Here is a 27,148-nt window from a genome sequence, read left to right as displayed (position 1 = left end):
ACATTTATGATCAGCATTTAAGTGAATGGAGCTGACTTGTAATACCACACACAACCTGAGGACAGGGGTGGTGCTGTGTTTTTCCTAATCCTGGAGAACCCCTTTAAGACTTGTATTGAGTTGCCAGTATATAATAACACCTCCACTGTTCTCCTAAGTTTATTAGAACTTTTTATTATGCAGTTAAACTTTTTACTACAGAAGACGGAACAATCTCCTCAGGACGAAGCTTCATGGCAACTTTTCCTGTTTCCTGAAGTTTCTAGTGTCCCACTGTTTGGGGTTGTGCTGTTTGTTGAACTGCAAGTCCCAGCGGCCTCCTTCCCTCTCGGTATCAGGAGTTGTCTTCTCCACATTCTCCACAATGTGAATGATGCCGGGAGAGGTGACCTACAGCCTCGGGCAGCTGGCCGCACTCTACTGACAGGCAGCATCAGGGTGTGGAGAGATCCGTCAGCTGATGATGTCATCCGTGATGTCATCCGCTCTCACCAAACAGGTTGTGGCCACTAAGCACATAAAGCAGCTGCAGTCACCAACACCTGAGAGCGACACTGACAGGCCACAAGGGTTCAGAGCTCGTCCATGTCCCAGGACTTCTGGGATCTGTTCACACTTGTCTGCTGCACCTCACAATGCTGAGGAGATCTGACAGGGGCATTGTTTACTTCAAAACTGAAGATGTGGAAGCCGTCTCTTCCCAGCACATGACTAGAGATAGGAGCATATTACTGGGATAGAGACTTACAAGCTAGGATCTTATTATACTCCAGAGCTGCACTCACTATTCTGCTGGTGGGGTGACTGTGTACATACATTACTGATCCTGAGTTACCTCTTGTATTATACTCCAGAGCTGCACTAACTATTCTGCTGGTGGGGTCACTGTGTACATACATTACTGATCCTGAGTTATACTGTATTATACTCCAGAGCTGCACTCACTATTCTGCTGGTGAGGTCACTGTGTACATACATTACATTACAGATCCTGAGTTATACTGTATTATACTCCAGAGCTGCACTCACTATTCTGCTGGTGGGGTCACTGTGTACATACATTACATTACTGATCCTGAGTTACATCCTGTATTATACCCCAGAGCTGCACTAACTATTCTGCTGGTGGGGTCACTGTGTACATACATTACTGATCCTGAGTTATACTGTATTATACTCCAGAGCTGCACTCACTATTCTGCTGGTGAGGTCACTGTGTACATACATTACATTACAGATCCTGAGTTATACTGTATTATACTCCAGAGCTGCACTCACTATTCTGCTGGTGAGGTCACTGTGCACATACATTACTGATCCTGATTGTGGCTTGGTTTTCTGTATAGTATATAGGACGCACAGGCTGAATATATAATATGGGGCACTGTATCTGGAGGAGTCGGTTCCTCACAAATTTCAGCTGGATATAATTATTTATAAAATTCTAGAATTGGATTGTGAGGGAGAATCCTCCACCACCCTGTACAGGAGCTGGCGGCCCCCTTCCATATACACCACCCTGTACAGGAGCTGGCGGCCGCCCTTCCATATACACCACCCTGTACAGGAGCTGGCGGCCGCCCTTCCATATACACCACCCTGTACAGGAGCTGGCGGCCCCCTTCCATATACACCACCCTGAGCTGGCGGCCCCCTTCCATATACACCACCCTGAGCTGGCGGCCCCCTTCCATATACACCACCCTGTACAGGAGCTGGCGGCCGCCCTTCCATATACACCACCCTGTACAGGAGCTGGCGGCCCCCTTCCATATACACCACCCTGTACAGGAGCTGGAGGCCCCCTTCCATATACACCACCCTGTACAGGAGCTGGCGGCCCCCTTCCATATACACCACCCTGTACAGGAGCTGGCGGCCCCCTTCCATATACACCACCCTGTACAGGAGCTGGCGGCCCCCTTCCATATACACCACCCTGTACAGGAGCTGGCGGCCCCCTTCCATATACACCACCCTGTACAGGAGCTGGCGGCCCCCTTCCATATACACCACCCTGTACAGGAGCTGGCGGACGCCCTTCCATATACACCACCCTGTACAGGAGCTGGCGGCCCCCTTCCATATACACCACCCTGTACAGGAGCTGGCGGACGCCCTTCCATATACACCACCCTGTACAGGAGCTGGCGGCCCCCTTCCATATACACCACCCTGTACAGGAGCTGGAGGCCCCCTTCCATATACACCACCCTGTACAGGAGCTGGCGGCCCCCTTCCATATACACCACCCTGTACAGGAGCTGGCGGCCGCCCTTCCATATACACCACCCTGTACAGGAGCTGGCGGACACCCTTCCATATACACCACCCTGTACAGGAGCTGGCGGCCCCCTTCCATATACACCACCCTGTACAGGAGCTGGCGGCCCCCTTCCATATACACCACCCTGTACAGGAGCTGGCGGCCGCCCTTCCATATACACCACCCTGTACAGGAGCTGGCGGACACCCTTCCATATACACCACCCTGTACAGGAGCTGGCGGCCCCCTTCCATATACACCACCCTGTACAGGAGCTGGCGGACGCCCTTCCATATACACCACCCTGTACAGGAGCTGGCGGACGCCCTTCCATATACACCACCCTGTACAGGAGCTGGCGGCCGCCCTTCCATATACACCACCCTGTACAGGAGCTGGCGGCCCCCTTCCATATACACCACCCTGTACAGGAGCTGGCGGCCCCCTTCCATATACACCACCCTATACAGGAGCTGGCGGCCCCCTTCCATATACACCACCCTGTACAAGAGCTGGCGGACGCCCTTCCATATACACCACCCTGTACAGGAGCTGGCGGTCCCCTTCCATATACACCACCCTGTACAGGAGCTGGCGGTCCCCTTCCATATACACCACCCTGTACAGGAGCTGGCGGACGCCCTTCCATATACACCACCCTGTAAAGGAGCTGGCGGACGCCCTTCCATATACACCACCCTGTACAGGAGCTGGCGGCCGCCCTTCCATATACACCACCCTGTACAGGAGCTGGCGGTCCCCTTCCATATACACCACCCTGTACAGGAGCTGGCGGCCCCCTTCCATATACACCACCCTGTACAGGATCTGGCGGACGCCCTTCCATATACACCACCCTGTACAGGAGCTGGCGGCCGCCCTTCCATATACACCACCCTGTACAGGTGCTGGCGGCCCCCTTCCATATACACCACCCTGTACAGGAGCTGGCGGCCCCCTTCCATATACACCACCCTGTACAGGAGCTGGCGGTCCCCTTCCATATACACCACCCTGTACAGGAGCTGGCGGTCCCCTTCCATATACACCACCCTGTACAGGAGCTGGCGGACGCCCTTCCATATACACCACCCTGTAAAGGAGCTGGCGGACGCCCTTCCATATACACCACCCTGTACAGGAGCTGGCGGTCCCCTTCCATATACACCACCCTGTACAGGAGCTGGCGGCCGCCCTTCCATATACACCACCCTGTACAGGAGCTGGCGGCCCCCTTCCATATACACCACCCTGTACAGGAGCTGGCGGCCCCCTTCCATATACACCACCCTGTACAGGAGCTGGCGGCCCCCTTCCATATACACCACCCTGTACAGGAGCTGGCGGTCCCCTTCCATATACATCACCCTGTACAGGAGCTGGCGGCCGCCCTTCCATATACACCACCCTGTACAGGAGCTGGCGGCCCCCTTTCATATACACCACCCTGTACAGGAGCTGGCGGCCCCCTTCCGTATACACCACCCTGTACAGGAGCTGGCGGCCCCCTTCCTTATACACCACCCTGTACAGGAGCTGGCGGCCGCCCTTCCATATACACCACCCTGTACAGGAGCTGGCGGACGCCCTTCCATATACACCACCCTGTACAGGAGCTGGCGGCCCCCTTCCATATACACCACCCTGTACAGGAGCTGGAGGCCCCCTTCCATATACACCACCCTGTACAGGAGCTGGCGGCCCCCTTCCATATACACCACCCTGTACAGGAGCTGGCGGCCGCCCTTCCATATACACCACCCTGTACAGGAGCTGGCGGACACCCTTCCATATACACCACCCTGTACAGGAGCTGGCGGCCGCCCTTCCATATACACCACCCTGTACAGGAGCTGGCGGACACCCTTCCATATACACCACCCTGTACAGGAGCTGGCGGCCGCCCTTCCATATACACCACCCTATACAGGAGCTGGAGGCCCCCTTCCATATACACCACCCTGTACAGGAGCTGGCGGCCCCCTTCCATATACACCACCCTGTACAGGAGCTGGCGGCCCCCTTCCATATACACCACCCTGTACAAGAGCTGGCGGCCCCCTTCCATATACACCACCCTGTACAAGAGCTGGCGGCCGCCCTTCCATATACACCACCCTGTACAGGAGCTTATCCCAGCTCCAGGACTCTATGCCGCCTTCTTACTGCATTGTATAGGAATGTTTCCCCCTATAATCCTGTTATAGGTCGGATGCTTCCATGATGTTAAGCCATTGGGCACATGCAGGGGATGATGGGAGTTGTAGTATTGCAGAAGGAGAGCCACAGGTTGGGGGTCACAGCAGCCCATCGGAATGAGTGGTGCTGTCACTGACACTTATGGCGATATCACTTATTCTGTGTTTGGGGTGTCATGGCGGCACGTGGTCGGGTCTGTACACCATCCATGGTGCCGTCTGACGTTCTCAGGGAGGAGAGAAGCAGTATTTTCTCCTTGTGGTATTAGTCACCACCAGCGTCTATGGACGACCATGTAAACACAGACACCCTGTTTCCTGTGTGATGGACTGACCCGCGTTTCACCCCATGCCCAGGTTATGTTATCCTGCTCATGTAGGAGTCCGCCATCATCGCATTATCCTGATCCGCCATATCAACAACAACATCCTCTGGCCGTGGCTTATCCCCTGCAGAAAACGGGATCGGGCATGAAATCCAACATGTCCAATTCTACCCCCTAACAATTGCCACAGTGTGGTCTTCAGATGGGTCTCCTCTTGTCTCTGTCCTTCTGGTCTCTCCATGGCTTCTCATCTCTGTCCTCCTCGTCTCTCCATGGCTTTTCATCTCTGTCCTTCTGGTCTCTCCATGGCTTTTCATCTCTGTCCTCCTCGTCTCTCCATGGCTTCTCATCTCTGTCCTCCTTGTCTCTCCATGGCTTTTCATCTCTGTCCTTCTGGTCTCTCCATGGCTTCTCATCTCTGTCCTCCTCGTCTCTCCATGGCTTTTCATCTCTGTCCTCCTCGTCTCTCCATGGCTTCTCATCTCTGTCCTCCTCGTCTCTCCATGGCTTCTCATCTCTGTCTTACTCGTCTCTCCTTGGCTTTGTCCTTCTCGTCTCTCCTTGGCTTTGTCTCCGTTGTACTGGTCTCTCCTTGGCTTTTCGTTCTGTCCTCCTTGTCTCTCCTTGGCTTCTCGTTCTGTCCTCCTCGTCTCTCCTTGGCTATTTGTTCTGTCCTCTGGGTCTCTCCTTGGCTTCTCGTTCTGTCCTCCTGGTCTCTCTTTGGCTTTTCGTTCTGTCCTCTTGGTCTCTCTGCGGCTTTGTCTCTGTCCTCCTCGTCTCTCAACGGCTTCGTCTCTGTCCTCCTCGTCTCTCCTTGGCTTCTCGTTCTGTCCTCCTGGTCTCTCCTTGGCCTCTTTTCTCCAACCTCCTGGTCTCTCCTTGGCTTCTCCTTCTGTCCTCCTGGTCTCTCCTTGGCTTCTCCTTCTGTCCTCCTGGTCTCTCCGCGGCTTCATCTCTGTCCTCCTGGTCTCTCCACGGCTTCTCATTCTGTCGTCCTGGACTCTCCGCAGCTTCCTCTCTGTCTTGCCATTGCCGGGCGCTTGAGGATAAATGTGATTCTAGTGGAGTGTCCTGATAGTCTGGAGAGGATTTGCTCGGTCATTGTCAATGGAAGCCGAGCAGCGGGAAAAGACCAGGAGCCGAGAGATAATCCAACCATGACCTGTATTCTGTATAGGGGAGGCTCCCCCCATCACCTGTATTCTGTATAGGGGAGGTTCCCCCCATCACCTGTGTTCTGTATAGGGGAGGTTCCCCCCATCACCTGTATTCTGTATAGGGGGGATCCCCCCCATCACCTGTATAGGTTCCCCCATCACCTGTATTCTGTATAGGGGAGGATCCCCCCCATCACCTGTATTCTGTATAGGGGAGGATCCCCCCCCCGTCACCTGTATTCTGTATTGGGGAGGATCCCCCCCATCACCTGTATTCTGTATAGGGGAGGATCCCCCCTCACCTGTACTCTGTATAGGGGAGGTTCCCCCCATCACCTGTACTCTGTATAGGAGAGGATCCCCCATCACCTGTACTCTGTATAGGGGAGGATCCCCCCGTCACCTGTATTCTTTATAGGGGAGGATCCCCCCCGTCACCTGTATTCTGTATTGGGGAGGATCCCCCCATCACCTGTATTCTGTATAGGGGAGGTTCCCCCGTCACCTGTATTCTGTATAGGGGAGGATCCCCCCGTCACCTGTATTCTGTATAGGGGAGGTTCCCCCCGTCACCTGTATTCTGTATAGGGGAGGTTCCCCCCATCACCTGTTCTCTGTATAGGAGAAGTTCCCCCGTCACCTGTATTCTGTATAGGGGAGGATCCCCCCATCACCTGTACTCTGTATAGGAGGGACCCCCCATCACCTGTATTCTGAATAGGGGAGGATGCCCCCATCATCTGTACTCTGTATAGGGGGGACCCCCCATCACCTGTATTCTGTATAGGGGAGGATCCCCCCATCATCTGTACTCTGTATAGGGGGGACCCCCCCATCACCTGTATTCTGTTTAGGGGAGGATCCCCTCGTCACCTGTATTCTGTATAGGGGAGGACCCCCCCATCACCTGTATTCTGTATAGGGGAGGATCCCCCCCGTCACCTGTATTCTGTATTGGGGAGGATCCCCCCATCACCTGTATTCTGTATAGGGGAGGTTCCCCCGTCACCTGTATTCTGTATAGGGGAGGACCCCCCCATCACCTGTATTCTGTATAGGGGAGGCTCCCCCATCACCTGTATTCTGTATAGGGGAGGTTCCCCCCATCACCTGTACTCTGTATAGGGGAGGATCCCCCCATCACCTGTATTCTCTATAGGGGGGATCCCCCCCCATCACCTGTACTCTGTATAGGGGAGGATCCCCCATCACCTGTATTCTGTATAGGGGAGGATCCCCCCATCACCTGTATTCTGTATAGGGGAGGATCCCCCCATCACCTGTATTCTGTATAGGGGAGGATCCCCCCATCACCTGTACTCTCTATAGGGGAGGATCCCCCCCCCCCATCACCTGTATTCTGTATAGGGGAGGATCCCCCCATCACCTGTACTCTGTATAGGGGAGGATCCCCCCATCACCTGTATTCTGTATAGGGGGGATCCCCCCCATCACCTGTATTCTGTATAGGGGAGGATCCCCCCCGTCACCTGTATTCTGTATAGGGAAGGACTCCCCCCATCACCTATATTCTGTATAGGGGGGATCCCCCCATCACCTGTACTCTGTATAGGGGGGATTCCCCCATCACCTGTACGCTGTATAGGGGGGATCCTCCCATCACCTGTACTCTATAGGGGAGAACATTGTGGTACCCAGATTATATACAGGGATTCCCTCATACCAGGCGGTGACCTTGCCCTGGGCTTGGGGTCGTACAGATGGGTCGGGGTCTCCAGCCATGAGGTCAGGTGTCGCCTCCTTATTCCATCTGAAGCCAAATCCATCTGTGATCTCCGCGGCCGCTCCTACTGCCCGGACATAGATGGGGACCCCCTTGTATCCTACACCCCAGTGTAATAGGGGGGTCTGCCCGGACATAGAGAGTAAGATGGGGACCCCCTTGTATCCTGCCCCCCAGTGTAATAGGGGGGTCTGCCCGGACATAGAGAGTAAGATAAGGACCCCCTTGTATCCTGCACCCCAGTGTAATAGGGGGGTCTGCCCGGACATAGAGAGTAAGATAAGGACCCCCTTGTATCCTGCACCCCAGTGTAATAGGGGGGTCTGCCCGGACATAGAGAGTAAGATAAGGACCCCCTTGTATCCTGCACCCCAGTGTAATGGGGGGGTCCTGCCCGGACATAGATGGGAACCCCCTTGTATCCTACACCCCAGTGTAATAAGGGGGGGTCTGCCCGGACATAGATGGGGACCCCCTTGTATCCTGCCCCCCAGTGTAATAGGGGGGTCTGCTAGGACATAGAGAGTAAGATGGGGACCCCCTTGTATCCTACACCCCAGTGTAATAGGGGGGGTCTGCCAGGACATAGAGTAAGATGGGGACCCCCAGTATCCTGCGCTCCCAGTGTTATTATAGGGGGGTTTGCCCGGACATAGAGAGTAAGATGGGGACCCCTTGTATCCTGCCCCCCAGTGTTATTATTATAGGGGGGGTCTGCCCGGACATAGAGAGTAAGAGGGGGACCCCCTTGTATCCTGCCCCCAGTGTTATTATAAGGGGGTCTGCCAGGACATAGAGGGTTAATAAGTATTTAATATGAATGGGGGGGGGTCTGTAGGGTCAGTGATGTGTGAGCCCCCCTATATAGATGGGGACCCCCTTGTATCCTGCCCCCCAGTGTTATTATAGGGGAGGGGGTGTCTGTCAGGACATAGCGGGTTAGAGGGGGACCCCTTGTATCCTGCACCCTGGTGTTATTATAGGGGGGTCTGCCGGGTTAGAGGGGGACCCCTTGTATCCTGCCCCCCAGTGTTATTATTATAGGGGGGGTCTGTCAGGTTAGAGGGGGACCCCTTGTATCCTGCACCCTGGTGTTATTATAGGGGGGTCTGCCGGGTTAGAGGGGGACCCCTTGTATCCTGCACCCTGGTGTTATTATAGGGGGGGTCTGCCGGGTTAGAGGGGGACCCCTTGTATCCTGCCCCCCCCCCGTGTTATTATTATATGGGGGGGTCTGCCGGGTTAGAGGGGGACCCCTTGTATCCTGCCCCCCAGTGTTATTATTATAGGGGGGGTCTGTCAGGACATAGCAGGTTAGAGGGGGACCTCTTGTATCCTGCACTCTGGTGTTATTATAGGAGGGGTCTGCCGGGTTAGAGGGGGACCCCTTGTATCCAGCCCCCCATGTTATTATTATAGGGGGGGGGGGTCTGCTGGGTTAGAGGGGGACCCCTTGTATCCTGCCCCCCCAGTGTTATTATTATAGGGGGGGTCTGCCAGGTTAGAGGGGGACCCCTTGTATCCTGCCCCCCAGTTTTATTATTATATGGGGGTTTGCCGGGTTAGGGGGGGACCCCTTGTATCCTGCCCCCCCCCCCGTGTTATTATTATAGAGGGGTCTGCCGGGTTAGAGGGGGACCCCTTGTATCCTGCCCCCTCATGTTATGGGGGGTCTGCCGGGTTAGAGGGGGGCCCCTTGTATCCTGCCCCCCCCCCCGTGTTATTATTATAGGGTGGGGGTATGCCGGGTTAGAGAGGGACCCCTTGTATCCTGCACCCCGGTGTTATTATTATAGGGGGGTCTGCTGGGTTAGAAGGGGGCCCCTTGTATCCTGCCCCCCAGTGTTATTATTATAGGGGGGGTCTGCCGGGTTAGAGGGGGACCCATTGTATCCTGCCCCCCCCCCGTGTTATTATAGGGGGGGTCTGCCGGGTTAGAGGGGGACCCCTTGTATCCTGACCCCCTTGTTATTATTATAGGGGGGGGCTCTGCCGGGTTAGAGGGGGACCCCTTGTATCCTGCCCCCCAGTGTTATTATTATAGGGGGGTTTGCCGGGTTAGAGGGGGACCCCTTGTATCCTGCCCCCCAGTGTTATTATTATAGGGGGGTCTGCCGGGTTAGAGGGGGACCCCTTGTATCCTGCCCCCTCATGTTATGGGGGGTCTGCCGGGTTAGAGGGGGACCCCTTGTATCCTGCCCCCTCATGTTATGGGGGGTCTGCCGGGTTAGAGGGGGGCCCCTTGTATCCTGCACCCCGGTGTTATTATTATAGGGGGGTTTGCCGGGTTAGAGGGGGACCCCTTGTATCCTGCCCCCCAGTGTTATTATTATAGGGGGGGCTGCCGGGTTAGAGGGGGGCCCTTGTATCCTGCCCCTGGTGTTATTATTATAGGGGGGGTCTGCCGGGTTAGAGAGGGACCCCTTGTATCCTGCCCCCTCATGTTATGGGGGGTCTGCCGGGTTAGAGGGGGGCCCCTTGTATCCTGCACCCCGGTGTTATTATAGGGGGGTCTGCCGGGTTAGAGGGGGACCCCTTGTATCCTGCCCCCCAGTGTTATTATAGGGGGGGTCTGCCGGGTTAGAGGGGGACCCCTTGTATCCTGCCCCCCAGTGTTATTATAGGGGGGGTCTGCCGGGTTAGAGGGGGACCCCTTGTATCCTGCACTCTGGTGTTATTATAGGGGGGGTCTGCTGGGTTAGAGGGGGACCCCTTGTATCCTGCCCCCCCAGTGTTATTATTATAGGGGGGTCTGCCGGGTTAGAGGGGACCCCTTGTATCCTGCCCCCCCGTGTTATTATTATAGGGGGGGTCTGCCGGGTTAGAGGGGGGCCCCTTGTATCCTGCCCCCCCCCCGTGTTATTATAGGGGGGGTCTGCCGGGTTAGAGGGGGGCCCCTTGTATCCTGCCCCCCCCTGTGTTATTATTATAGGGGGGGAGGGTCTGCCGGGTTAGAGGGGGACCCCTTGTATCCTGCACCCCGGTGTTATTATTATAGGGGGGTTTGCCGGGTTAGAGGGGGACCCCTTGTATCCTGCCCCCCAGTGTTATTATGATAGGGGGGGCTGCCGGGTTAGAGGGGGACCCCTTGTATCCTGCCCCCCAGTGTTATTATTATAGGGGGGGCTGCCGGGTTAGAGGGGGGCCCTTGTATCCTGCCCCTGGTGTTATTATTATAGGGGGGGTCTGCCGGGTTAGAGGGGGGCCCCTTGTATCCTGCCCCCTCATGTTATGGGGGGTCTGCCGGGTTAGAGGGGGGCCCCTTGTATCCTGCACCCCGGTGTTATTATTATAGGGGGGTCTGCCGGGTTAGAGGGGGACCCCTTGTATCCTGCCCCTCCGTGTTATTATTATAGGGGGGTCTGCGGGGTTAGAGGGGGACCCCTTGTATCCTGCCCCCCAGTGTTATTATACGGGGGGTCTGCCGGGTTAGAGGGGGACCCCTTGTATCCTGCCCCCCTTGTTATTATTATAGGGGGGGTCTGCCGGGTTAGAGGGGGACCCCTTGTATCCTGCCCCCCCAGTGTTATTATTATAGGGGGGGGTCTGCCGGGTTAGAGGGGGGCCCCTTGTATCCTGCCCCCCCAGTGTTATTATTATAGGGGGGGGTCTGCCGGGTTAGAGGGGGACCCCTTGTATCCTGCCCCCCAGTGTTATTATTATAGGGGGGTCTGCCGGGTTAGAGGGGGACCCCTTGTATCCTGCCCCCCTTGTTATTATTATAGGGGGGGGTCTGCCGGGTTAGAGGGGGACCCCTTGTATCCTGCCCCCCCCCCCCCGTGTTATTATAGGGGGGGTCTGCCGGGTTAGAGGGGGACCCCTTGTATCCTGCCCCCCCGTGTTATTATAGGGGGGGTCTGCCGGGTTAGAGGGGGGCCCCTTGTATCCTGCCCCCCCCCCGTGTTATTATAGGGGGGGTCTGCCGGGTTAGAGGGGGGCCCTTGTATCCTGCCCCCCAGTGTTATTATAGGGGGGGTCTGCCGGGTTAGAGGGGGACCCCTTGTATCCTGCCCCCCCCCCCCCCCCGTGTTATTATTATAGGGGGGGGGGGCTGCCGGGTTAGAGGGGGACCCCTTGTATCCTGCCCCCCCCCCGTGTTATTATTATAGGGGGGGGGTCTGCCGGGTTAGAGGGGGACCCCTTGTATCCTGCCCCCCCGTGTTATTATAGGGGGGGGGGGTCTGCCGGGTTAGAGGGGGACCCCTTGTATCCTGCCCCCCCAGTGTTATTATTATAGGGGGGTCTGCCGGGTTAGAGGGGGACCCCTTGTATCCTGCCCCCCCCCCAGTGTTATTATTATAGGGGGGTCTGCCGGGTTAGAGGGGGACCCCTTGTATCCTGCCCCCCCAGTGTTATTATTATAGGGGGGGTCTGCCGGGTTAGAGGGGGACCCCTTGTATCCTGCCCCGCCAGTGTTATTATTATAGGGGGGGTCTGCCGGGTTAGAGGGGGACCCCTTGTATCCTGCCCCCCCAGTGTTATTATTATAGGGGGGGGGGGTCTGCCGGGTTAGAGGGGGGCCCTTGTATCCTGCACCCCGGTGTTGTTATTAGGGGTCCCGCCTCTATATACTCCACCACCGCCGCGCCTGCTCCTCCTCCCTCGGCCCCGCCCCTCCCCGGGTGTCTCCGCCCCGGCCCCGCCCCCTCCCGGCCCGGCCCACGCTTCCCTCTCCGGACATGTGCGGCAGCTTTGTGTGTTCCGCTGGAGACTCTTCCCTCCCGGAGGCTCCGGCCCCTCCACGTGCAGCTCCCGGGACCCCCGGTGCGGGGGAGCAGCCAGGTAAGCGGCGGGGCCCGGGGGGCTGTGACCATGTGACTCCCCCCCCCCCCCCCCCTATAACTTTATATAAGTTCTGACAACTTCCTATAAACTCCCTCCTCCCCTCCCCCCGCAGTGATGACAGCTTCTGGCTGTGAGGGCGCAGCTGCTGCACAACCTCTTAGAGCACAGGAGGGATACGGGGCTTCCTGTTATGTACTGTGAAGTTTCAGCTCTTGATTGACAGCTTACATGCACAACATGGGGGAGGGGCAAATACTTATATGTAGGATGTAACAGCTGCTGCAGAACCTCTTCTATAGGCCTAGCAGCCGGCGTGTCGCTCCCTGCGGCTGAGCAGTCACTTTATATGCTGCATAGACTTAGGGGCAATGCTGAAAACTCTGCCCCAGCTGCTGCATAACCTCTTTGAGAAGAGTAGGCGACCCCTGAGAAGTTCTAATCCTGTGGTCGGGTTGATTGACAGTTTGCAGGTTTGAGTTTGTTAGTATTTCTATTTATTGCGTGAAGATCTGGGGAGGGAGGGTATATCCCGAATAATAACCCCCTCCCTTCCAGTGTCCGCCCTATAGACGTGGAGGAAGATCGCTTATGAGGTTTCCTAGCAACAGGAGAGGATTGACTCAGTGCTCCGCCAATGATCCTGCGCGTGCCGAGCCCATAATACCAGAGTGTCGCAACATTATAGTTCAGAGTGCAGGATTGTCCGCCATGGCAGCTAAGACCCCCCTTACCCCACTCTGCCCCCACTCTCCTACCCTGCCCCCGCTCTGCCCCCACTATTTTGCCCCCACTCTCCTACCCTGCCCCGCTCTGCCCCCACTATTCTGCCCCCACTCTCCTACCCTGCCCCCGCTCTGCCCCCACTCTCCTACCTTGCCCCGCTCTGCCCCAACTATTCTGCCCCCACTCTCCTACCCTGCCCTGGCTCTGCCCCAACTATTCTGCCCCCACTCTCCTACCCTGCCCCCGCTCTGCCCCCACTCTCCTACCCTGCCCCCGCTCTGCCCCAACTATTCTGCCCCCACTCTCCTGCCCTCGCTCTGCCCCCACTCTCCTGCCCTCGCTCTGCCCCCACTCTCCTGCCCTCGCTCTGCCCCCACTCTCCTGCCCTCGCTCTGCCCCCACTCTCCTGCCCTCGCTCTGCCCCCACTCTCCTGCCCTCGCTCTGCCCCCACTCTCCTGCCCTCGCTCTGCCCCCACTCTCCTGCCCTCGCTCTGCCCCCACTCTCCTGCCCTCGCTCTGCCCCCACTCTCCTGCCTGTAGATGCCCCGCTCTGCCCCCATTCTACTGCCGTAGATGCCCCTATTGACCCCCACTCTCCTGGCCCTGCTCTGCCGCTACTCTCTTGCCCCCTATCAACCCCCCCCCCTCTGCCCCCACCCTCTTGCCACTATCAACCCACCACTCTCCTGCCCATAGCTTCTTCTATCAGCTTTCAGTGTACCCCTGAGGGTTGCAATTTGCCCCAGGCTGCCCCACTCTACCCCTGAGGGCTGGGATTTGCCCCAGGCTGCCCCACTCTACCCCTGAGGGCTGGGATTTGCCCCAGGCTGCCCCACTCTACCCCTGAGGCCTGGGATTTGCCCCCGGCTGCCCCACTCTACCACTGAGGGTTGCGATTTGCCCCCGGCTGCCCCACTCTACCCCTGAGGGCTGGGATTTGACCCAGGCTGCCCCACTCTACCCCTGAGGGCTGGGATTTGCCCCCGGCTTCCCCACTCTACCACTGAGGGTTGCGATTTGCCCCCGGCTGCCCCACTCTACCCCTGAGGGCTGGGATTTGCCCCCGGCTGCCCCACTCTATCCCTGAGGGCTGGGATTTGCCCCCGGCTGCCCCACTCTATCCCTGAGGGTTGGGATTTGCCCCCAGGCTGCCCCACTCTACCACTGAGGGTTGCGATTTGCCCCCGGCTGCCCCACTCTACCCCTGAGGGTTGCGATTTGCCCCCGGCTGCCCCACTCTACCCTTGAGGGTTGCGATTTGCCCCCGGCTGCCCCACTCTACCCCTGAGGGCTGGGATTTGCCCCCGGCTGCCCCACTCTACCCCTGAGGGCTGGGATTTGCCCCCGGCTGCCCCACTCTACCCCTGAGGGCTGGGATTTGCCCCCGGCTGCCCCACTCTACCCCTGAGGGCTGGGATTTGCCCCCGGCTGCCCCTGACGGCTCGGGCGGGCCCCCACCACCACCACTAAACCCTCTTCATTGACTCCTGATGAAGTGTTGTGTTTGCACAAACCTCCAGCACTTTATCCTCCATAAAACCCCCTGAATAGCTGCCTCCCCCCCCCCCAGCTGCCCCCCCTGAACTCGCCCTTTGTGTTTGGAAACCTGTAAACACAGGAGAAGTAGTCAGGCCGCAGCCAGCAGCTGTTTAAAGCAACGGACGGGCGCTGTGCCTTTAAGCCTTAACCCTTTCCAGGCTGGGGAACTGGCTGCTCGCGTGTGATGAATCGTACGATTGTACAATGAATTATTCTTATCGTTTACATCCGCAGGCTATATAGGACAATGGGTGCCGGGCTGGGGACTGCACCACCTCCCACCACAGCCCATAGGGGTCACCGGGTACACCCCAACAGTGTGCGGAGGGTCATGGGGCAAGCGCTGCCAACATCACAGACACCGGGGTACAGAACAATGACACGCTGACACATGGGGTACAGGGTGGTGACACGCTGACACTTGGGGTACAGGATAGGGACACTTGGGGTACAGGATAGGGACACTTGGGGTACAGGATAGGGACACTTGGGGTACAGGGTGGTGACACTTGGGGTACAGGATAGGGACACTTGGGGTACAGGGTGTTGACACGCTGACAATTGGGGTACAGGGTGTTGACACGCTGACAATTGGGGTACAGGGTGTTGACACGCTGACAGTTGGGGTACAGGGTGTTGACACGCTGACAGTTGGGGTACAGGGTAGTGACACTTGGGGTACAGGTTGGTGACACGCTGACACTTGGGGTACAGGGTGGTGACACGCTGACACTTGGGGTACAGGGTGGTGACACGCTGACACTTGGGGTACAGGGTGGTGACACTTGGGGTACAGGATGGTGACACACTGACGCTTGGGGTAAAGGCTATTTACACGCTGACACTTGGGGTACAGGCTGGTGACACGCTGACACTTGGGGTACAGGATAGTGACACTTGGGGTACAGGGTGTTGACACGCTGACACTTGGGGTACAGGGTGGTGACACTTGGGGTACAGGGTGGTGACACGCTGACACTTGGGATACAGGATAGTGACACTTGGGATACAGGATAGTGACACTTGGGGTACAGGATAGTGACACTTGGGGTACAGGATAGTGACACTTGGGGTACAGGATAGTGACACTTGGGGTACAGGATAGTGACAAGCGGGGTACAGGATAGTGACAAGCTCACACTTGGGGTACAGGATAGTGACAAGCTCACACTTGGGGGGCAGGGTGGTGACACTTGGGGGGCAGGATAGTGACACTTGGGGTACAGGGTGGGGACACTTGGGGGGCAGGGTGGTGACACTTGGGGGGCAGGATAGTGACACTTGGGGTACAGGGTGGGGACACTTGGGGTACAGGGTGGGGACACTTGGGGTTCAGGGTGGGGACATGCTGACACTTGGGGTACGCGGCTTGTTGTGACTTGTAGTGCTTGTTGCTGATATCTGTGGTGTGAGCAGCCGCCATAACAATGGGAGGACGCGGTGTCTCCGAGAGGCGTCTTGCTGGCAGGCAGCTTAATGACTTTACTGTCGGCCCTGATCTCACTTTCTGGGTAGAGGCTCCTGGGAATTTCTCTTTTTAACTCTGGGAGAAGTTGTGGGAAAAGTTTCAGAGAGTTTTATGGCGTCAGGTTGTGAGAGCAGCGCCCCCTGCCCGCTGTGGTGACTCGCCCGTCCTGCATTACCTCTTTGTCTGGTCCTTTGTGCGGTTACTTGTTCAGCGTTGCAGTTATTTCTTGTAGATGTAACATTCCCCTAGAATGACGACACGCCACCATCTCTGGCACTGGGGAAGCTGGCTGACCACCTGTATGGCAGTCATACAGCCGCCCATCATCTGTCTGTCTGGACATGAAGGGAGTTATAGTCTGCTGGAGAGCCACAATGATATAGATAGGTATATAGAGCCAGTGCAGTATATGGCGGTATAACCAGTACAGACGTTGCCCATAGCAACCAATCAGCTTTATTTCTTCCAGAACTGGCTAAAACATGGAGTGTTCTGATTGGTTGCCATGGTCACCTGTCTGTGGGTGTGTTCTAGAATCTAGGTCTGGGCAGTTTCCTATGGCAACCAATCAGATCACTACTTTCATTTCTCCACCCTCCCCTAGATAGACAGCAGCATCATTGGTATTTAGTTTTTTTTATTACTGTTCATTTTGCACAACTTTATTTATAAAGTGACAAACACCAATGTGTGATTGTTTTCTGTGATGTATCCTGGTTAATATGGCAGAATAGAGAATGGTACATGGAGTGGAGCTGTTGGCGTTGCCGGCACCAGATTCCGCACGCTCGGTCTCTCGTCGTTCTCGTCTTTGTTTATACGACACAGGTTCATTCTTCCTCCATTACCTCAGGTTTCCAGCCTGGTGCAGCTTACGGGTTTATGAGCCCAGCAAAGTTTTAGGACGTGAATGCTCTAACAGGTTGTTGTTTTCTCCACTCATCCAGAGCTGCGTTCATAATTCTGCTCGTCGGCTGTGGATACAGACAGCATGTGACCTGATAGCTTAGTGATAACTGTGTCTCCAGTAGAGATGAGCGAATCGCTTTGTTTGTTCGGCACTCCGCTCATCATGCTGCCGGCCTTTCAGAGCTGCTCCGATTCCAGGATGCCGGCAGAAGCTGAATCCAATCCTGGAAAACTTGACCCATTTCCCAGGATTGGGTCCAGCTTTCCCCCGGCACCTGGGGTGGAGCAGAGCTGAAAGGCCAACGGCATGATGAACAGAGCGCCGATCAAACAAAGCAATTCGCTCATCTCTAGTCTCCAGCTGTTGGATAGTACAACCCCCACCATTTACTTGTCTTCCAACTATTGGGTCTGCACCCCCCCCCCCCCCCCCTCAACTATGTCAGCCTCTAAAAGGTCCATTCCAATAAGCCCTGTGTGAACAGAAGCTTAGACTTTGGCCTCCGGGTTGTGCTCAGTGTTTGCCTTATATTCCTATCTGCTTAATCTTATCCTGATCTTCTCCTTCCAGGAACCTTCGCCTAAATGGGTCCAGTCATGCCTCCCAGTAAGAAGCCGGAGGGGACGGGAATCAGCGTTTCCAGCCAGTGTTTCCGGAGTAGCACATTATCGAACCCGCTCCATGATGACGACGATTTAGACTTCTCACCCCCGGTGGTAAAGACAACTAAGGAGAAGGGAGGCATGGAGGACGAGGAGCTGACGAATTTGAACTGGCTCCACGAGAGCAAAAACTTGCTGAAAAGCTTTGGGGACTCTGTGTTACGGAGTGTCAGTCCCGTTCAGGATATTGATGACGACACCCCACCCTCCCCCGCTCAGTCTGACATGCCCTACGATGCCAAGCAGAACCCCAACTGTAAGCCCCCCTACTCCTTCAGCTGTCTCATATTTATGGCTATCGAGGATTCTCCCACCAAGAGACTTCCCGTCAAGGATATTTACAATTGGATTCTGGAACACTTCCCTTACTTTGCCAATGCTCCCACGGGCTGGAAGAATTCTGTGCGGCATAACCTGTCCCTGAATAAATGCTTCAAGAAAGTGGATAAGGACAGAAGTCAGGTAAGACGCCATTGTAGGGATGAAGCTGCCGACCACCCTCTCCATGCCCGACCACTGCCACATTATAAGCAATAGTACAACATTGCTAACTCCCAGAGGCCTTCAGGATGATGGGGGTGGTGGGTCAGGTATGGATCCTCTTATTTGATCCATCATCAGGCCATTGTACACAGAACCAGTGAGATCCTGGTCCTCAGCATGGTGAGGATATAGGTGCAGTGTATATACCGATACACAGATGTCAGGCCCCATGAGATCCTCAGCATGGTGGGGATATAGGTGCAGTGTATATACCGATACACAGATGTCAGGCCCCATGAGATCCTCAGCATGGTGGGGATATAGGTGCAGTGTATATACTGATACACAGATGTCAGGCCCCATGAGATCCTGGTCCTCAGCATGGTGAGGATATAGGTGCAGTGTATATACCGATACACAGATGTCAGGCCCCATGAGATCCTGGTCCTCAGCATGGTGGGGATATAGGTGCAGTGTATATACTGATACACAGACGTCAGGCCCAGTGAGATCCTGGTCCTCAGCATGGTGGGGATATAGGTGCAGTGTATATACCGATACACAGATGTCAGGCCCAGTGAGATCCTCAGCATGGTGGGGCTATAGGTGCAGTGTATATACTGATACACAGATGTCAGGCGCCATGAGATCCTGGTCCTCAGCATGGTGGGGCTATAGGTGCAGTGTATATACCGATACACAGACTTCAGGCCCAGTGAGATCCTGGTCCTCAGCATGGTGAGGATATAGGTGCAGTGTATATACTGATACACAGATGTCAGGCCCCATGAGATCCTGGTCCTCAGCATGGTGGGGATATAGGTGCAGTGTATATACCGATACACAGACTTCAGGCCCAGTGAGATCCTGGTCCTCAGCATGGTGGGGATATAGGTGCAGTGTATATACCGATACACAGATGTCAGGCCCAGTGAGATCCTCAGCATGGTGGGGCTATAGGTGCAGTGTATATACTGATACACAGATGTCAGGCCCAGTGAGATCCTGGTCCTCAGCATGGTGGGGATATAGGTGCAGTGTATATACTGATACACAGATGTCAGGCCCAGTGAGATCCTCAGCATGGTGGGGCTATAGGTGCAGTGTATATACTGATACACAGATGTCAGGCCCCATGAGATCCTGGTCCTCAGCATGGTGGGGATATAGGTGCAGTGTATATACTGATACACAGATGTCAGGCCCCATGAGATCCTGGTCCTCAGCATGGTGGGGATATAGGTGCAGTGTATATACCGATACACAGACGTCAGGCCCAGTGAGATCCTCAGCATGGTGGGGATATAGGTGCAGTGTATATACCGATACACAGACGTCAGGCCCAGTGAGATCCTCAGCATGGTGGGGATATAGGTGCAGTGTATATACCGATACACAGACGTCAGGCCCAGTGAGATCCTCAGCATGGTGGGGATATAGGTGCAGTGTATATACCCATACACAGATGTCAGGCCCAGTGAGATCTCCGCATGGTGAGGATATAGGTGCAGTGTATATACCGATACACAGACATCAGGTCATATATATCCCACAGAGGTCACCGCGTTTTCAGCCTGTAAGCGGTTTCTTTGCGGATTGGCTGACCTCATCAGGATGCAGCGCTCCATCACTCCCAGGACTCGCCCATTTGTCTGGTTGTTGCTATAATTTCCGTTTATCGTCCTGTAAGGTCGGGTTATTGACAGGCGTTGGTTATGTCTGTGGGCAGGAGGGTGACAGCCAATATGGCCGCCCAATGTTTCCAGACACTTGTTCTCAGCAGGGGATGCTGAGAGTTGTAGTTTTACAGCAAGGTCATAGGAAAGTCTAAAGAACACATTTCCAGAAATAGAATCCCTCCGATCGTTGTTGCTTGGTGCCGGATTATCAGATGGGATGTCACTCTGTTTTCAGGGAAAGTTTAGGTAGATTTGACTTTCAGGGGCCTAGGAAAGTTGAGTGGAGTCGTTTATGGTCAGGATATTGGGGGGGGCATACGAGGGTCCGAGGCTCATGTCAGTAATCCGAGCTGTCGCTCGTCCCCCTCCCCCGTAATGTCCCTTCTGCCCATGAGTTTCCGAATCCGCTGCCATCTGGTCCTCGGCTGCAGAGAGGAATTTTTCTTGTATACGTGTTTCTATAGCAACGGCCTTACAGTTGATAGGGAGAGTAACCAGTTGCCATAGCGACAGAGTTCCTGATGTGGCAGTTTGTGCGCGAGGGGAGAGGCGAGCGCGGGACTCGTGCGGCGCGGATATAATATAGGGGACGGGGCGGCGGGAGGCACGTGACATCATGCAAAAAAAAAGTTTTTATTTTTGGAAATTTTCGCAATAGACTGGCGGTGTTTTTATTTTTCCCTCTTACGTTGAGTCAGCGGCTTCTGTTCTATAAATGGAATATATAATATGGCGGAGGATTAAGCGAATCGGGGCACCAGGATCTTATAGGACTACACGGCCAAGCATGCAGATCGCAGGGGCTTGAGGCTGGGACTAGTTGTTCACCAGGTCGTGATGGCGCACTATTAGTGGAGTGGCCTGGGTCTAAATGGCAAAAACCAATGTTCCCCAACTGTTGTAAAACTACAGCTCCCATCATGCACAAACACCCTTCATCTGGCAGGGCATGATGAGAGTTGTAGTTTTGCAACAGCCACAAATTGGAGAATAAGCAGGAGCCAATGGCTGCCAAAGCATGCTGGGGGTTATAGTTCTGCAGCAGCTTTGGTCACACCTAGGCCAAGGCTGTCGGGGAATGCTGGGGGTTATAGTTCTGCAGCAGCTGCGGTCACACCCAGGCCAAGGCTGTCAGGGCATGCTGGGGGTTATAGTTCTGCAGCAGCTGCGGTCACACCCAGGCCAAGGCTGTCAGGGCATGCTGGGGGTTATAGTTCTGCAGCAGCTGCGGTCACACCCAGGCCAAGGCTGTCAGGGCATGCTGGGGGTTATAGTTCTGCAGCAGCTTTGGTCACACCTAGGCCAAGGCTGTCGGGGAATGCTGGGGGTTATAGTTCTGCAGCAGCTGCGGTCACGCCAAGGCTGTCAGGGCATGCTGGGGGTTATAGTTCTGCAGCAGCTGCGGTCACACCCAGGCCAAGGCTGTCAGGGCATGCTGGGGTTCATAGTTCTGCTGTAGCTGGGGAACACCTGTGTTTGCAGTAGGTTAATGCTGACGTATCTAGTGGCCATATTTCTGTATGGTCATGTGATTTCCCATATTATTGTCCCCATGGGGATAGAAGTAGTAGTTATGGCGGATGCAGTAGACTGAAACAGTGCTCCCCCCATAACCAGACGACTGGGAAGGGTGGCAGTGCCATAGTGGTATCCGCACCTCCCCCACCCTATACGTCTCCACATTCCCCCTGATATGTCAGGATGAGAACATTGTGATACGGCCTGTACTGCGTGTTCAGACCCAGAAAGACGGAGCAGGTTGGATCACAGCACGCCGCTGAACGCTTGGCTGCCTTATCTGCATTAACCCCGGATGAGACGACAGTGAAGAAATGTAGGAAGATGGCGTCAGATTATAGAGCTCGGGGTGCCACCACAAGCCAGAGCAGGCAAAGTGACCATGAGCAGCAGTACAGAGTGTTCAGCCTGAGCTTCCTGGTTCATAAATAGATATTGAAAACTACAGTTTAGTCCAGTGTTCCTCAAACTGTTTTTCCAGCTATTGCAGTACTACAACTCCCAGCATGTACTGACAGCTTTCAGCATGGTCTAATGCATTGGTCCCCAGCCTGTTGCTATCCAGCCGGCTGGGAGTTGTAGTTCCACAGCAGCTTATGTGCCACAGATTGGAAATTGATGGTTCAGACTATGAGACGTTACTGAATTATTGATGATACCCAATAGAGTGCAGTCAGATCGGAGTGACGCCCCCTATGGGTAACATAATGACGACCATTATCTGTTGTTTTATTGTGTTTGTCCTAGTTGATATGTAGCAAACAGGATGCCGGCAGTGTATAATGATCCTCGCCGTTGGCGTGCGCAGACAGCAATGGCGCTCTTGTGGTGGTGTAGCCCGTATGTCATGCTGAAGCCTCTCGGCTGAACGGGTCTGTAGGGACTGGTGATTCCTGTTCCCTCCTACGCCGCCATCTGTACAGCCCAAGTAATGCTCCTTATCTCCACCTGATAGCCGCCATATTCCCGCTATGTCTGATGGATAGTGATATAAAGCAGAGGTACACACCCACCGCGACAGGGCTGCTCTGCATAATGAACATGGCGCTATACGGTAAAGTATAAGGATCCGGTGAGTGTGCGTCACCAACAATCCAGGTAATAGACTTGTGTGTTGGCGTGATGGCCGGCCGCCCTGGACTGAACAGATGGGCCCCCTCTTCCGCCATCTTGTGACCTCACACGGTTTATGTCTTGGCCTCTCATTACAGATCCCTCAGACATGTTCAGTCTGTTACCCCCCACCATTAGGCGGAAAACACCAGCGGCATCATTTATTTAGTAATATTCTGCCTGGAGTCGCTGGGTGGTCATGTGACCGAAGCGCTATCCTGGGAACACAGCGACCGAGAGGCTGACCCTCAGAGACATTGGGCAAGTGAGACTTTATTACTGTGTTCTCCAACCTGTCGCTTTCCAGCTGCTGCAAAACTATGACTTAGGCTGTCAGGGCAAGCTGGGAGTTGTAGTTTTGCAGCAGCTGGAGGGTCACAGGGAACAATTTAAAGTTGTAGTGCACCTCTGTCTTATAGGAAGATTCTCCTTGTTGTCCATAGCAACCAATTGCAGCTCAGCTTTTATATTCCATAGCAACCAATCACGGCTCAGCTTTCATTTTAACTGAGCAATGTGAGAGGAAAGCTGAGCTGTGATTGGTTGCTATAAAAAATGAAAGCTCAGCTGTCATTGGTTGTTATGGAAAGTGAAAGTTGAGCTGTGATTGGTTGCTATGGAATATAAAAGTTGAGCTGTGATTGGTTGCTAAGGAATATAAAAGCTGAGCTGTGATTGGTTGCTATGGAATATTAAAGCTGAGCTGTGATTGGTTGCTGTGGGCAACATGGAGACTTTCCCTATATGACGGCATCGTCATCTCCGCCATAACCTATAGAATGGAGGTGGCTGGTGATTGTAGTGGATCAGAAGCTGGCGCCCTCTTAGGTGATGTAACCAATGCGCTGATCATTGTAGTGAGGCGCTCGGTTGTAGGTCGGGGTTATTTTTAGCCGCTCCGATACCATGTCCTGTGCGGTGATATCATCCCTCATGGAAGGACATGTCCCTGGCTCAGATTCTTCCTGAACACGTAACTCCTTACAGGCCGAGCCTCTCGCTGAGGAGCCGTCACAGTGTCCAAGATGCCGGACCCTCGCCAGGGGGTATCACTGTGTATCCACAGGGGGAAACGGGTCTAAGGTGGAGCAATCACCCATAGCAACCAAATGGAAACACTCCTCTTTTTCTATTGCCACATTTGAGCTCCCCTGTAGTGTCTGTCACCCCAAGTAGCCAATCAGATTCCAAGTTATATCAGTACTGTAGCGTTATAAGAGGAGCGTCTGATATCAGTCACATAGGATGTAATAGGAGGTTATATCAGTACTGTAGCGTTATAAGAGGAGTGGCTGATATCAGTCACATAGGATGTAATAGGAGGTTATATCAGTACTGTAGCGTTATAAGAGGAGTGGCTGATATCAGTCACATAGGATGTAATATCTGGAGGTTATATCAGTGCTGGAGCGTTATAAGAGGAGTGGCTGATATCAGTCACATATGATGTAATAGGAGGTTATATCAGTACTGGAGTGTTATAAGAGGAGCGGCTGATATCAGTCAGATAGGATGTAATAGGAGGATATATCAGTACTGGAGCGTTATAAGAGGAGCGGCTGATATCAGTCACATATGTAATAGGAGGTTATATCAGTGCTGGAGCGTTATAAGAGGAGCGGCTGATATCAGTCACATAGGATGTAATATCTGGAGGTTATATCGGTGCTGGAGCGTTATAAGAGGAGTGGCTGATATCAGTCACATATGATGTAATAGGAGGTTATATCAGTACTGGAGTGTTATAAGAGGAGCGGCTGATATCAGTCAGATAGGATGTAATAGGAGGTTATATCAGTACTGGAGCGTTATAAGAGGAGCGGCTGATATCAGTCAGATAGGATATATCAGTACTGGAGCGTTATAAGAGGAGCGGCTGATATCAGTCACATATGTAATAGGAGGTTATATCAGTGCTGGAGCGTTATAAGAGGAGCGGCTGATATCAGTCACATAGGATGTAATAGGAGGATATATCAGTACTGGAGCGTTATAAGAGGAGCCGCTGTTATATCAGTCACATATGATGTAATGTCTGGAGGTTATATCAGTGCTGGAGCGTTATAAGAGGAGCGGCTGATATCAGTCACATATGATGTAATAGGAGGTTATATCAGTGCTGGAGCATTATAAGAGGAGCGGCTGATATCAGTCACATATGATGTAATATCTGGAGGTTATATCAGTACTGGAGCGTTATATAAGAGGAGCGGCTGATATCAGTCACACATGATTTAATAGGAGGTTATATCAGTACTGGAGCGTTATAAGAGGAGCGGCTGATATCAGTCACATATGTAATAGGAGGTTATATCAGTACTGGAGCGTTATATACAATAATGTTCATCACTTTAGTGACAGGAAGCAGAGACTGTGGAAGGTTTTGCCTCTAGTTTTCTACGTTAGTGGTTATTATACCTGGTCTTGGTCTGTAGTCACTTCAGAGCATGCTGGGAGTTGTATTTTTGCCATAGTTTGGGGTCATCAGGCTTCCTGTTGGTTGCTATAGGCAACAGCGCTGAGAGGCGATACTTTGTTGCTGCGGCTGAAGCCGTCCATTCATCGGCCCTCACATGTTGCTAGGAGACTCGTATCTGGCAGATTCCTTCTCGGACGCGTCCGGAGACGTCTGCGGGGGTCACACGCCGGCTGTCATACAGCGGAAATAATCACCACAAAGTGCCGTAAACTCTATCGATCTAGTCGCTGACTCTGACTGCAGATGTCCGACCGCACGGAGGTACCCACAGACTCCATAGTATCACTCCATAGATAGAGATGGGGCCAGCCATGATACAGTATGAGGAATGTGGGCAAAATATGAAATTTAAAGGGACAGTACCACTCCAATCTACAGTATGTACAGAACACAGGAATCACCTCCCCCCCAGCCTGGCATGACTGACACCAGAGAGTAATAGATTGTATATACCTGTCCTACAGTCACCTCCCCCACCCCGCAGCCTGACATGGCTGATACCAGAGAGTAATAGATTGTATATACCTGTCCTACAGTCACCTCCCCCACCCCCCAGCCTGACATGGCTGATATCAGAGAGTAATAGATTGTATATACCTGTCCTCTACACACACCCCCAGCCTGACATGGCTGATACCAGAGAGTAATTGTATATACCTGTCCTACAGTCACCTCCCCCACCCCCCAGCCTGACATGGCTGATACCAGAGAGTAATAGATTGTATATACCTGTCCTACAGTCACCTCCCCCCCCCCCCCCCCCCAGCCTGACATGGCTGATATCAGAGAGTAATAGATTGTATATACCTGTCCTACAGTCACCTCCCTCCCCCAGCCTGACATGGCTGATACCAGAGAGTAATAGATTGTATATACCTGTCCTACAGTCACCTCCCCCACCCCCCAGCCTGACATGGCTGATACAAGAGAGTAATAGATTGTATATACCTGTCCTACACCACCCCCCAGCCTGACATGGCTGATACCAGAGAGTAATAGATTGTATATACCTGTCCTACAGCCCCCCCTCCCCCCAGCATGGCATGGCTGATACCAGAGAGTAATAGACTGTAGTATAGTGCTCCTCTCTGCTATGGAGCTGGAACGTTCCGGAGTCGTTTGCAGTAATTGGGTCACTCTCTTTTGAAGTCGTGTTTACATCAGCAAAATAAGCAATATGCAAATGAGGTGCAGCGCCCAAGGTGGCGAGTGGGTAATATGTGCGCAGGTTGTAAGGTGTGTGACACGGAGAGGCAGTAGGTGATGGGTACCTCACTCCTATGATTGGGGGGGAGGGACGGATGTTTGCTGGTGGCGACATCCAGGGGTCAGGGGTCAGGACTCCATCACTTCTCTGAGCTCAAAGTAAAGTCAATATTGGAGGAACCTTTATCTGAATGACTTGTGTCCCGGGGTCAGATGGAGCGTGCACTGCGCACCGATCAATATGTTCCCCTGTGCGTCGGCTGCTTTATTCTGGGAGGTATTGTGACTATACACCAGCCTGTAAGCCCCCCAAAGGGATATGTGCAGGACACTCAGAAAGATGTGTGACCCCCCCCCCAGCAAAATAGTGAGTGCAGCTCTGGAGTATAATACAGGATGTAACTCAGGATAAGTAATGTATGTACACAGTCATCCCACCAGCAGAATAGTGAGTGCAGCTCTGGGGTATAATACAGGATTAGTAATGTATGTACACAGTGACCCCACCAGCAGAATAGTGAGTGCAGCTCTGGGGTATAATACAGGATTAGTAATGTATGTACACAGTGACCCCACCAGCAGAATAGTGAGTGCAGCTCTGGAGGATAAGACAGGATGTAACTCAGGATCAGTAATGAATGCAGTCAGTCACTCCTCTCTTTCTTTGCTCTGGATCTGCTGTTGGAAATTAATAATCTTTTCTTCTCGTTTTCAGAGTATCGGTAAAGGATCCTTGTGGTGTATAGACCCTGAATATCGGCAAAACCTGATACAAGCCTTGAAAAAGACGCCCTACCACCCATACTCCCATGTATTCAACACCCCGCCCACCTCTCCTCAGGCCTATCAAAGGTAAGGAGACCCCGGGGGGAGATTGCGGTGTCATTTCTA

The 27,148-nt window shown here is 53.9% G+C and overlaps 1 protein-coding gene across 4 annotated transcripts in view; it reads left to right on the top strand.

Annotated features, from left to right (window-relative positions):
• FOXN3 (forkhead box N3) overlaps nt 1-27,148 on the top strand; it is a 113,680-nt gene that overhangs the window by 48,044 nt on the left and 38,488 nt on the right. For 2 of the 4 annotated variants that reach the window (XM_069951219.1, XM_069951216.1), the window contains exons 1-3: nt 12,351-12,473; nt 17,688-18,241; nt 26,973-27,109. In XM_069951219.1, coding sequence (XP_069807320.1) covers nt 17,702-18,241; nt 26,973-27,109 — 677 coding nt within the window. In that variant the 5' untranslated portion in view covers nt 12,351-12,473; nt 17,688-17,701. Of the gene's footprint in view, nt 1-12,350; nt 12,474-14,540; nt 14,931-17,687; nt 18,242-26,972; nt 27,110-27,148 lie in introns of those variants that run through there. The other 2 variants (XM_069951218.1, XM_069951217.1) reach the window with 2 other exon arrangements.

The sequence above is a fragment of the Dendropsophus ebraccatus genome, chromosome 13 (genome assembly GCF_027789765.1).
Source record: "Dendropsophus ebraccatus isolate aDenEbr1 chromosome 13, aDenEbr1.pat, whole genome shotgun sequence".
NCBI lineage: Eukaryota > Metazoa > Chordata > Amphibia > Anura > Hylidae > Dendropsophus > Dendropsophus ebraccatus.
The sequence above is the reverse complement of the archived record's forward strand: the minus strand, read 5'-3'. Positions and strand labels throughout refer to the sequence as shown.